The sequence below is a fragment of the Fulmarus glacialis genome, unplaced genomic scaffold (assembly GCF_000690835.1).
Source record: "Fulmarus glacialis isolate BGI_N327 unplaced genomic scaffold, ASM69083v1 scaffold9685, whole genome shotgun sequence".
NCBI classification, from domain to species: domain Eukaryota; kingdom Metazoa; phylum Chordata; class Aves; order Procellariiformes; family Procellariidae; genus Fulmarus; species Fulmarus glacialis.
The window spans coordinates 98478-111861 of record NW_009212341.1 but is presented as its reverse complement, the minus strand read 5'-3'; the positions used below and the strand labels follow the sequence as shown (position 1 = coordinate 111861).

The window sequence follows — 13384 nt, the reverse complement described above, 5'->3', positions numbered from 1 at the left end:
GAAAGAGGAGGTGATGTTAGTAACGCTAGAAACACAGAAACCTAAGCTGAGAACTTTATTTGAAAGTGTTATTTAGCTTGCAAAAGCTTGCTTTCAAGTATATTAACCTTTTGAAATTGAGCTTATGCTATTCACAAAGTATGGTGTTACATCACTGGACATTGTACATTTCCTCATTTGTTCATCTGAAACCTCCCTTACCTGATTTTGGAATTGGTGTTTCACATATACAGCTAAAGAAAGTTAGAGACTATGTTTGCCTGCAGTCACAGCATAACTTGTCTGGATTCTGGCAAACCTCTCCTCTAGCCTTTATGAGTTTTTAGATACAACATGTCCTGAACTGGGATTTAAAGAACTTAATGTTATCTCTATATGTCTCTGAGTTCATCCGACTGTTCTTCAATCTGATTTATGCATGAAAAAGAAAGGGAACTGTGGAAACCCTTCTCAGTTGGGACAGGGTCAGAGACAGCTATAAATCAGTCAGCAAAGCAATTGATCCGTTGTCTTGCTCAGAGCATTAGCTAGAAGTCTATAAGGCCAGCTATGCTCTTTTAGTAAATGTCAGCATCATTTCTCTGGTAGGAAAATATGTGGCCTCAGCCTGTTTAAAGGTAGAATTTGTATGAAACATCAGAAGCTAATAGCTAGGTGGCAAAGGAAATGTTTCCTCCTGCAGTTTTAATTGACTGTATTTGCAGAACGTTATATACTGGTGCTATTTTAAAAGCTTCCACGTTGCACGCTTAAGGTGGTACATTCTAATGCTGGATTTTAACTTCATGTCTGATAAAACTGTATTTATTTCTCCTGAGAACTATACTTTGTTTTACTTGCTGTGACCTGAGGAGAGATACGAAACAAGTATTCTTGATAGGACCTCTTAACTACACTAGTTTGATACGCAGTGATGATGCTTGTTTTTTCTTCCTCCCTATTCAGTGGATGGAAACTGGGAGGTGTGGAGTGAGTGGTCTGTGTGCAGTCCAGAATGCGAGCATTTGAGAGTTCGGGAATGTATTGCGCCACCTCCCAGAAACGGAGGGAAGTTCTGCGAGGGCTTGAGTCAAGAGTCGGAGAATTGCACTGAGGGGCTTTGCATTCAAGGTGAGTAACAGTTGGCACTGAATTGGATTTAGGAGGCATGGCCTAAAATGTATACTGTAATCCAGGCAACGTAGCATATCTGCCACACACCCACGTCAGTAGAACTCTTCTGGCTGAAATATTACTGTGAAAAAAGAGATTGTTTTCAGAGGGTTGCATATGTGAAGTTTGAAATCCACAGTGGTTTCTGAGTCACTGGATTTGTGTAGCACATACTTTACCTATTAATTATCAGATGATTCTAAAAATCCAAATAAAGTTTTTTTGCAACGTGTAGTTATGACTTACCTGCTACAACATATTTCACAGCATGTACTACTTTGCCTTCTACCTTTTCTTGCAAGTAAGTTGGCAAAGCATCAAAACGAATACTCTTGGTGCAAGAGCTGCTTAAGGTCAAAGTTTACTCCATTTGTTGCCTTTAACACAGAAGTTTAATAAAGGCAAATCTACTCTATGGTGAGTTCCCTGTGAAAGGATTTGCCCTTCATAAATGTCTGGAAAGCATCTGGCATCTGGTAGTTGCAACTATCAACAAACAGCTAGGAGCCAAGAAAATCAGCCCTGCAGCTGTAGAGTTGCAGAACACGGGGGGACAGCTGCATAGTCTCAAAACAAAGAAGAAATTCACAATTTTATTCCTACACTGAATGCTGCTCCCTATCCATGAAGTGATACTGTCACCTCCTCGCTTTCTAGCAATGATGAAATGGCAGCCGCGGAGCAATCGGGAATGCTAGGGCTGAAAGATGTAAACTGAAATAAGTCTACTTTTTCTTTAATTTTATACTTAAATAGTCCTCTTTCTTTGTTTCTGTGGTACTGCATCACCCTTCCTTCTTGATCTTTTGCATATATGTGTTCACGTTATGCCTAGCAGTCATTTTCTTCTTCCACCATGATGCACGCAACAGAAGGAATATGGCTATAAATCCTAAGCCTTGTGCTCCTAACCATCACATACGTGCTTACAATAGTGTAAGTGCCTATGGCCTTCCCCCATGTGCACCTTCTGGATACTGGCTGGCAGTTTTAGAGAGAAAGAAACAGCCACTGTGCCCAACCAGTTCTTCAATGAAGTACGTATGGTGAGATGAGGAAAACAATTTTCTAAAGAAAATGAACCCCTTTTTTGCCCTGAGATTTTAATAATTTCTTAATGGCAGATAGCATCCTGTATATTTATTCAGGCTTCAGAAATATGTATACCTCAGCTGGTACTTTAAATAAGATGATGTTTGGTTTTGGAGGGAGGAATACCCAGCAGTCTTGCTATATGTCTCTAACCACTTAAAGTTTCTGGGGTTACAGAACAGCTCTCCAGGTCCAGGATGTCAGGCAGACAAGCTTCAGTGTTTAAAAGGACATAAATGAAATTTAGACTTTTTTCCTTCCCCATGTTTTAAAAAAGAGTAACTAGTGAGAATTTGTGAGCACTGCAAATCATTCAGCTTTTGAGGCTCAACATGGTGATCACATGATGTTTTCTGAGGTCTTTCTCCTTCCCATACATTAAATGAACGCCCTTCCCTGCAGATGGTTTGATAAATCTAGAATCCATTCATGTGTGCAGATTAGCATATCCATTGGAAGACTGTCGGATTCATTGAAAGGGGCATGAAAAGATGCAGCTGAGGTCTGCATACTTACTGTTTGTGACAGTCATGAGTTGACTCACCATCTAGTTCGCTCCATCTGTGGTTTTCACCAAAGTTAATAAAAGGTGGCCCTACTCAGGTCACTGCTTCCAAGGAAAGCCTTAACAACACTGCAGGGTGGTACAGATTACCTGTCCTACCTTGAGAGTAATATCCTTTCATACTGCGTAGTTACATGTCAGTCCTGTGTGTCATCTTCCATGCTGCACTTATGCTTTAGAGGTAGGGGAACAAATATGGTATTACGCTTATTTTGGTAGTCTGAAAGGAGCACGTGGCCTGGGGAAGAGCTATGGTTATCAAGCACTGAGAGTCACGATACACATTTTACTTGATGGCGATGGCTTCATTCCATGGGGGAAATCACTGAAACTCCTGGAGTCCTTGTAGCACAGACTGGGCCTCTGAGCATTGTTGTATCAAGAAGGTATGGTATCACATGGGCTTTTGTTGGTGGCTTCTCCAGCTGTTAATTTCTCCGTTCTTAGCCTCTCTCTCTCTGAGGAGTTCATCGAGACACTATCTACAGGCAGGTTTTAGAATGCCCCAGTCGCGCTCTGTTCAATGGTGAATTATCACTTTAATATTGGTGCGAATCCTTCTCAGATGTCACAGAAATGCAAAAGGTTGGTGCTGTGCTTGCCAGCTGTCTTCTGAGGACTACCTCTGATATTTACTGCTAATTCCGGGAATGCGTTTTCAGAAACTATTCTAGGATAAAGCCCTCTGAAGCTTTTTGTATGAACAAAGGTTTCACATACTGGGCAAATGAAATCTCTTTATCCATGTTACTGCACATAGAGGAAAAGGGACCGGGTGTTTGGAGTTCTGTTCACAGACACGTTACGAGTGCAATGCTCAATTTTTTTTTTTTTTTTTAATTTATTGTTTTTAAATGTGTCTGTGTTCCCTAGAACAAGACAGGGAACACAGACATTTTTCATAATAAGAAATATAAAAGCTGCCTTGTAAAATTCTCAAGGGTGAACTCTGTACATGTGCAGAATGAATGTACATGAATGCACCAGCATTCATTCAGTGTTTTGGGCCTTTATTGAAAACATGCTTTGTAAGTGACTGCTTTCTCTTAATGAGCAACCTTTAGCCCCAGTACAGGTTACCAGTGCTGAACTCTGAATAAGACATTCAGGATCTAAATGTATGGCCTACAGCTTTAGTGAGAAGCTTGTGTGCAAGTTCCTTCAACAGAAAGAGAAAGGGGCTAGGATGTCAGCTGGTCCAAAGAGCTCACTTAATCTCAGAGGGGGGTATGAGACAAGGAAGAGTTAGCTTTTTCCAGCAGATACAAATGTAGTAGTTTTGGCTGTGGAAAATAAAGCAGATTGCCTTCTGAAAGGTCCTGCAAAGAAATATCACTAGGAGTTGAAAGCAAAAAACTTCAGGCTGTAAGGAGCCAGTTGCCAATTCACCTTCCTTCTGAGAAAACAAAGTTCAAAGAAAAAGGAAAGAAAGAAAGAAAAAAAAAAAAACCTATCCCATGACAGTCATATCACTGATTAGAGATACACATATAATGCAGCCAGAGTATTTATTTTTTCTGTTATTAAATTTAATGCCTATAAAAGATGTCATATTGACAACCCTGGAGACATAGGTTCTCTGTTTATCCATAGAATAGATTACAATAAAGTATAGCTTTCCCTGCTATTGCTTTACTTAAGCTCCTCTGTTAACGTGTCCTATTAAGAACTCCAATAGCAAGCATTGAAGGAAAGCCCTTACCACCGAATTATTAGATAGATGGCTATTGGAATAGTTACAACATGGCAACTAACTTAGTTTTAAAAATTATCTGATTTTTTAATTATTATTATTATTTTCATTGTCTGTCATATGCTTTGTATAAAATCAAGCTCTTTGGATCAGGTACTGTCCCTCTGTTTTATGTTTGTACCACCACTGGTGCAAAAAATATTAACGAACCACTAACTCACCTGACTAATGGCACTGCAGTAAAAAAGAAAAATGCCTAAACAAGTTGAAATCAAGTAGCATAGGATTTCATCATTGCCTTTTCAGAAGAATTTTAATTTTTCTTTGCCATGACATTTAGAATCACTTTATAGATGCAATTTTAAGAAAATGTAACTATTTTGCACAACCATGTGCAAACAGAAGTGAAGTAAACAGTGTATGTCTGAAAACAAATCTCTGGAATAGCAAAAGCTCTCTCTTTCAGCAGCAAATCACTTTTCTACACATGGGACTTTAAATGCTCTTAATAGACTTAAAATGTTCTTAATACATTATGTGTAAAGAACTTGCCTTCTTTAAAATAAATAAATGGATCATTATGGGTAAAAAGAGACAAAAAACATTTTTTAAGATACGAGTAAATTTTGTACAGATTTAATCAACCTAGTGTCAGCTGTGAAACACAAAGTCTGTAAAATATAACTTCAATGTTGAAAATGAACTATCAAAATCATTTTACAAAGGGTAAGTGGCATAAGTAATAAAAACCAAATTTTATGATTGAAATGAAAAGCCGTTTAAAATCTAAGCCTACTAGGGATGCATATGTTGACATCAAAGCAACACTATCAGCTTACACTGAGTATCAGCTGGGGGGGGGCGGGAATCTGCTGCTGCTGGATTTTCCATGGAGAAATCTCATTGGGTGAAGTATTTCTATTCTTTTTATAAGGTGAGATGGCAATTAAAAATTGTGAACTAACAACAATACTCTAAAATGAGTTCAAAGACAAATATAACGTAAGATTTTTCTCTGCTGCACACACCAGCAATTTTTCGCCTAATACTGGGATCAGAAACTGATCTCCAGGTATTTTGTGGGAAAAAAAATCTACTGCAGTGTAATCCTTCCTATATAACAGTGCTTTACTGGAACTGTAAGCTGAGTAGTAAAAGGGGACGCTAAAGCCTAGTGATACAGGAGCTGTTGCTGTTAGGTGATGAGTGGAGCCGAGATCAGCTCTGGCCTGCGTGTCCGTTGTGTTGTAAATAAGCTCGTCTCCTCCTTTTGCTGGGATGGGTAGTACCAGGGAGTCCGGGTTGGTTCTGAAGGCTGAATTTCCATCTGCGTTCAAATACACCGAAGCATTAGGTGTCTCTTGTTTCTTTCATCTTGGAGTGTGCTGCTATTACTCCTTTATGGGTCGCGCTGTATGTAAATACTTGTGTCAAATTATTTTTAGGACAGTAATTGTTTTCTCAGCTAACAGGATTGATGCAATTACCCTATTTTTAAAAATCTTTTTCCTCTGTTCATCTTCCAATATGTGCCTCTTCTGCTCTGCTTTTCATCCCACAGGGAATTGTGAAGGAAATGTGCTACAGAAAACTAATCTCTTGGAGGTTGTTTATCAGGCACAACTTGTTAACTTTGTTCCTTTTGTGAGGCAAAAATAGAAATGAAACATTCCTTTGGTTAACAACTAAGAACTTAAATGAAAGTAAGGGTGAGAACGTAAGATGCCAGGAAAGTGTAGGCCTGATTCTGAACTGGCAGAAAAAATACTAATCCTTAGCATGAGTTTTCAAATTTGGAGTCAATAAATGAAATGGTGATAAAACAGGGTCTACTCTCAGCTTCTTTATTCAGTCCCTGACAGGAGAGCTTGGGAATAACACAAAGATTATATCTTTTCATTCACAGGAACATCGTTTTTCTTGCTTTCGTTTTTGATTTTCTGGATGGATCCAGATAGTCCAGTCCTTAACTGAGGAGCAGCTGAAAGTGCTTTTCTTTCAGGGATTTCTTCTAGGACTTGTAACAGTTGAATAAACTTACATGGAGAAGAAAGGTGGAATTATTTTTGGTTTTGATACATATGAAAGATTGCCAGGCCTGCCAAGTTGGGAGAAAAACAGAGATTGACTCAATCTGAATGCAAAGGTCACTTTCACTCAAGATAGTCCTAATAACTTACTTGTTTCTGGTATATTTGTTCTTTCTCCTACCACTACTCTTGGTAGTATACTTTTCCATGGTGGATTTCTCTCTATCTTGCAGAGGTGAAAGCTTTTTCTTTGCTCAATAAGAGAGGGCTTTGTAGTTTCTTGTTTTACTTTTATCTATTTGTTTTAAAGTTATTTTTTATAACATCGAAAACTATTGATTTCTTTTTCCAGTGCCCAAAAAAGAAGCAAACAAGTAGGCCATAAGCAGATGAACTACAAACATGTTTTTAGTAATGCATCATAAATCACAAGTAGTTTTATTTTCCATTTTTCAACCAGCCGTGATACTGAATATTGCCAAGAGGCTTCTGGATTTAGCAATCTCACCAGTTTATAAGGCAAACGCACTTCAATTCTATTGCAGTTTTCTGTAGATAGCAGTGTATGTCAGCAACACGAAAATGTTTGTTTCCATTGCAAAGCTCAAGTCTGACACTATTCATTTGGTGTTAACGTACATCATTTCCTAGCAAAAATAAAAACAACGTCAAGAAGAAAAAAACCCACACCCCTAGCTTTTTGGCAAAGCCAAAATCCAAGAATCTTTTGGGTTAAGTATTATTAAACTGATCATTTTCACAAAGAGTAAAAATAATAGAAGTTGCCTCATAATTCATTTGCTTACATTATTACATAGCAAAACAATAAGCTGAACACCTTGTACTTGATGTGGTTTCCATTAAGACTGCTACTTCCCAATGTAGATCATAGGATTGCAGTAACAGTGATTGTGCTGATAACCGACCTCTAGAAGTAACCAGTACCAGATCCTTCATGCAAAAAGAAATCCAAAAGATAAATCGGGGAACAGCTCAGTCAAAGGGAATTTCCTTACAATGCAAAGCACCTACAAAATGGATATAGTCTTGCCTCCTTAAGGATTTATATCCCGCGTTTTATTCTATTAGATTGGTCTAATTCTGCTGAACTGCTAGCCTCTGTTTAATTTTAGAAAGAAGTAACTTATGTGTTGTGTTTTGTTGTTTTCTTCAGACACCCCTTCAACAAAAGGTATTGCAATAGTTGCTTAAGTTAGGCAGACTGCCCAAGAAACAAAGGGTGGCAGAAACAAAGGGGATCTTGAGACTGTATTTATAGAGCATGCAGAGACAGCCTTGAGACAGTCCTGGCAACCCCACACAGAACATGAATTTGTAAGCAGGGTCTCGGAAATCGCAGACACCTTCCCTCCGGACTGCTGCACCGGGACTGGCATGCCCAGCGGGTTGCTTTGTTGCCACATGCACCTATAGAGTCTGCACTCATGCAGTACAGGTGCTGCACAAGCCTGAGTCTCCCGTTTTCTAAAGATTACTTTTTCAGGTATTAGGTTATAAAGGATAACTCAATTGCTTGTTACGAGGGAGACAGAGGAGCCTCATTTTTGAGAGATGCATTACTGTATAAAACCTATTTTATAATATATTTATATATGTATGGTAGTACATTGATTCTGTATGTTCTTTATATACACATATAGATGTCATTATCGGTGTATATTTAGATACATAAATGTAAATATATAGTACATTTTGATATTTTATAAATTGCTTTTTTAAATGTCCGTCACTAACCTTTCCATATATCAAACATACAAAGAAATAATTAATTCTTAACTGACTTTCTTTGCCAAGTGATCCGCTTTAAAGTATTGAACTTCCTTATTGCTGAGATGTACAATACTCTAAATAAAAGCATCCAATAAAGCTAACAAATACTTGAATTAACCAAGGGAGAAATTACTGCTAAGAAACATCCTGAAAGATATTTTAAAAAAAAAGAAAAGGATGAAGGGAAAAATATGGACAACATAAAATATTCATATTGTCAGCAAACAAGGAGAAAATGTTTCATTTATAGAGCTAGACAGAAGCAATATAGGAAATAGATATGCTCCATGTAAATTTATTAAGTGCAACTTTCTCTCTCTCTCTCTCTCTCAGATAAAAAACCTCTTCATGAAATAAAATCCCCAAGTAAGTTATTTTTTTTTCTCTTGTAAATATGATTTTTCTCATCTTCTCTGCCATTCTGTTTTATTTGTTTAGGAGCTAAATAAAACTGAAGGTTATACGAAAGGCTTTCACATCTACTGAAAGCATCTTCTTAGAAACTTTGTCATCATAGGTTTTAGACTAAAAAGAGAAAAGTGACCGTTCTTTAGTAATTTGTGTCTGATTGGGAGCCCTTTCTACTGGAATGCCTACCTTGAAATTGATCTCTTGAGGACTTGTAATTAGAAAAAAAGAAATTAATATAGGAGTTTGGCTTTCTTGGTTCAAATCTGGTTCCACTGCTGGCTCTGTCTGATCTTGTTCAGCTCACTTCGGCCTTGATTTATCAACTGGTAAAGGGTGTTTATATGCTTTACCGGGTAAAGAGTATATAGATATCATACATACAGATACTGCTTTGGGAGGCTTCTGTCCTGCACTTCTTGTTTCTTAGTCCTCCATTGATTTCAGTAGAATTTTAGTTTAGAGCAGCACGGTTAGAATTGACTAACTGAAAGATTTCATTAAAAAAAAAGAAAAAAAAAAAAAAAGACACAATTTCATCAAACCCACAATTTCTGTGAGGCCTATCTGTTTTAAAGTGAAGACATTGCTTTTTTCTTTCATAAACAGTACACAAAGTTTCGAGGATTTCTGACTGCTTAATTTTCAACAAAAAATTGTCTTAGAATCTTGACAAATAGATTTATAAACACATTTTTGGCTTAATTCCTTTGAAGGACTTAAAACAAGAATTCACCTGTACTTAGAAGTAATGCATGCAATTGTTCATATCTTCTTTGAAGACAGATTCTTCTATTATGTATTATAAAATATGTAGGTTTTAATTCTGAGTATTCCTCCAGGATATAGGAGCATAGGGTGATCAGATTATTTGAAATTTTATGGAACTTGGGCCCTAAATCATGAGGAAACATTTGAAATCCTAACCTGAACTATATTTCCTTGAGCTCACATGCTGTAGACTGCAATGTCAAAATATTGTGCAGCAAAATTTCTTGCTGGCTTGAACAAAGCCTGTTTGGTTATCATATCCCAGAGTATTCCTCTGTCTGATAAAACAAGAGTTTTAAAGGAACTGGTCAAGTTCAAATCCATGTTATCCACAGATAACTTTGTAAGTATTTATAAAGGAACGTAACTAAATTGCAGCAAAAATGTGATGCAATAAAAATAATCATAGAGGAGCACAGTTATTGCCCAAGATGGCTACAACTCTCAGTGAGTGAAAGGTGTTTGGCTTTTTAAAAGCTCTCAGTTTTTAATATGGTGTAGTTACGTAGGGTGCATGATAGCCACCCAGCTTCACCCATTAAACAGTTCCAAATGCGTAGAAAGCTTGCATGAGGATATTTCTCCTTTACATTTCCAGTTCTTAAGTATTTCTAAGGATACACAAAATCAAATTTAGATAGCTCAAAAATGTGCTGTGGTTGCCTTGGCTGCTTAAGCCTTTTTAATTTTGTTTTGTCTTTGTCTCACTAGAATCATCTCCTAATTGGTCACGTCCAATTGGTCTGCGTTATAACCTAGCTCAGGCAATTGATAAGTTTTTGTTTGTTTATCTGCGCAGTTCCCATTTAATTAGAGAATCTTGAAAGAAAATCAGTCAAATCGCTTTATTTTCTGATTTATTAAAAAAGTAACTTTAATGGAATTGATTTTAGCATATAAGATACCTAGGAGAATTAAAGGGTTTCTTTATAGCTGTGGGGTTAGAAACGTGTAATACAGCTTGTTGCTGTTCAGTGAAAGAGGAACTTAGTTTAAGACTGCATGAATCATCATGATCAAAGTCAATTATGAAGATGATTGAGAAACAACCCTTCCTACTAAATAACCTCTTACATGATTCTCTGACTTTCGATCCTTGTTCTCGAAGGCTATGTGAAGAAATGGACGACAAGTTGCCAAGGGGTACCAAAAGTGAGAGTGACGGAAAACTGGGGGAGGATGGGAAGCTGGAAAAATTTTTCAAATCTCCTAGCAAACTCTAATGGTAGACGGGGGGAAATGTATGCCCTGCATAGCTCCTGGAAAGCACTTATTGTAAATGAGATAATTTAATCAATTACGTTTCCTAATGTACTAAACCAAATGTTTCATTTTCTGCTCCTGCACATCTTAAATTATCTTCAGGTGCTTTATGAAACTTAATCATAGTTAATAGAAACTTCATTACCATCAAATGTGCTTTCAATAAATGTTGTGTAACAGTGTCAGGAAGTGGAGTGAAATATAGGCTACAATTACCACAAACATGTATCCTGTAACTGAAATGTAAAAAAATCGTAGTGCTTTACGAGAGTCCCTACCTCCTCTGGGCTGGGAAGATGCAGTTCATTAAACAGTAATTGGTTGACTATAAATGTTTTCTTTTTTAGTTTGTTTGTTTTTCACTTTGTTCCCTTCTGGGAAAAAATAAAAGCAGAAAATTACCCGTTCCCCAAATTTCCCATGCTTTTCTTTTTTCTTTAATTTCTAGTCTCCAATGGAAAAGGAATTATCCATAAAAAAAGACAGAAAAGGGAAGAGATTAAAATTACTTTAAAAAACCAGTATTTGTTTCTAAAGAAATACTAACATCCTAAATAAAAATGAAAGTCCGCTTTCTTAAGCAGTTGTGTTCCATAGGAACAATTCAAAGGAATACCATGTCACTCTTGTTTTACTCTTTTAAGATAAAGCTATTTAAAAATCTTCTAAATTCTGAAAAGGTTATCCTTTTCCTCTGAACTCTATGTGTTAGTTACTTTGGGTTTGTGGGTGGTTTTTTCCCCTTGCAATGGAATAGTTAGGGGAACACCTGGGGTCTTCTATGAAACAGAACAATGACCATTTTATTAAAGAGAAGGAAATTCATACGGAATAACTGTAAGAGGTTTTAATCATATAATTTATAGAAAAGTGTCAAATTCAAGTTCTAGGGATACTTAAAGGCATTCACTGAAAACAAAATTCTTTTCTCCAGAAAAATTTTGCTTGAGTCAAACTGTTCTCATTTTTTAAAATTCTGTATTCTTGCTCTCATCTTTAACTCCCCGTGTCCAACGTCTTGTGCAGTTATAAAAGTATAAAACTTAAATTATCTGACACCTGAGTCAATTGAAAAGAAGCAGCTAAACTATTTAAGCAGATTTAGAGTAATAAATTACAGTTACTCACAAGTGAGAACTTGAAGTGTGTTTTGATGGTGAAAGATCAACTCCTATATTTGCTACCTGTTGCCATTATGGTGGCAGTGATTTTTTACTGATAGGTCATTTCTGCATGTTTCAGCTTATAATTTATTATCCCAAGAAGGTAGATGAGGTAATTCAGATTTTCAGCACTTCTCTATTTTAAATGATCAAAATGGAAGACTTAAAGATGCTTTATGGTGAAATAACTACCAGCTCACTACGGTTCTCTAGAAAGGAAAAGAACCCACTTGCTGTTAGGTTTCTTCTACCACTGGAGATATATAGCATTCCTTCTCTTGGCTTATTCATTGTACTAATTACCCACAAAAATGAAGTCAACAGTAGAGTTTCATAATTAATTCCCTGTAACAATAAAATAGCTTGAGAATAGAAAATTGGAAGAAATAGAAATGTAATTAGTTTCTGTACTTTTCTTTTTGCACCTGATACTAGAGAATAAAATGGAGGTAAACCAGTATGTGATTAAGGCATTGGACTGGGATTCAGGTAGTCTTGGTTTGATTTGAGGTATTTCTAGTCTTCCTTTGTGACCTTGTCTTTTTGCGTTTACTTTTTCCATCTGGCATAAGAGAACATGGGCATCTCCCATTGTTAGTCTAATACATTCACATTGTCAGCTAACAGCTTACTTTCTAGAATTCCTAACTCTGAACCTAAAATGCTTAAAATTCTCTTCACTACATTTTTCAAGGGGGCATCTCATGGAAAAAATGGGGAAAAAAAGGCCTCAGAAAAAATATTTTTCTCTAGTAATTTATTTAGTAGAACTGTGTGGCAATTGTAATGTTCTATGAAGTTGGGTAAGAGCTACTTACAAGTTCATTCAGTTGTGATTACTTGTCACGACATACCACAGAGATAGATTTCTTCTGCAAGCTGATATTTGCATGGAAACTTTGTGTGGGGGGGGGGGTTTTCCTTCTCACAAGTTCTAAATGTGTTAAAAACAGAAACCTTTTTCAGTATGAGGTTATTTGAAAATTCAACAGCTGCAGAAGTATTTTCTGGGCTAAATAGCAGTCCTAGTAAAACTGATTTAAAAACATTTATTTTAGGATGAATGGAATGTTGGAATGTTGTACTTGGGATTGACTGGGAACGGTTTGAGAATGGGGATGGAAAGGGTGTTTTCCATTAAGGAAGTTTGAGGCAAACAGGCTATTTTACTTTTGATTCAATTGCCCAACTAAAAAATCAGTTACGTTGCCTTATTCACAGCATGTCTCCCATGTGCTCCAGCCCACTTAAAGCGGTGTTTACGTACTCGGTTTCCTTGCTGCTGAAATTCATACGGCATTTCACTTATGTTAGAGAACAGTCGGTACTCAGCCATTGCATTTGGCAGCTGATGTGCCTTCCCAGGAAGTTCAGCTGCCTGTATTGTCAGTTGTCAGACATTTAGTCTACATAAGAAACTGGTGAGCCAGGAAAATTAGCTTTTCTGATGCTGCCC

The 13384-nt window shown here is 36.9% G+C and overlaps 1 protein-coding gene across 1 annotated transcript in view; it reads left to right on the top strand.

Annotated features, from left to right (window-relative positions):
* The window catches only part of UNC5D (unc-5 homolog D (C. elegans)), an 84362-nt gene that overhangs the window by 38808 nt on the left and 32170 nt on the right, over positions 1 to 13384 (top strand). Inside the window, exons 6-7 of the mRNA XM_009577853.1 lie at positions 946 to 1110; positions 8657 to 8689. Of these exons, the coding sequence (XP_009576148.1) occupies positions 946 to 1110; positions 8657 to 8689 (198 nt within the window). The remainder of the gene's footprint in view (positions 1 to 945; positions 1111 to 8656; positions 8690 to 13384) is intronic.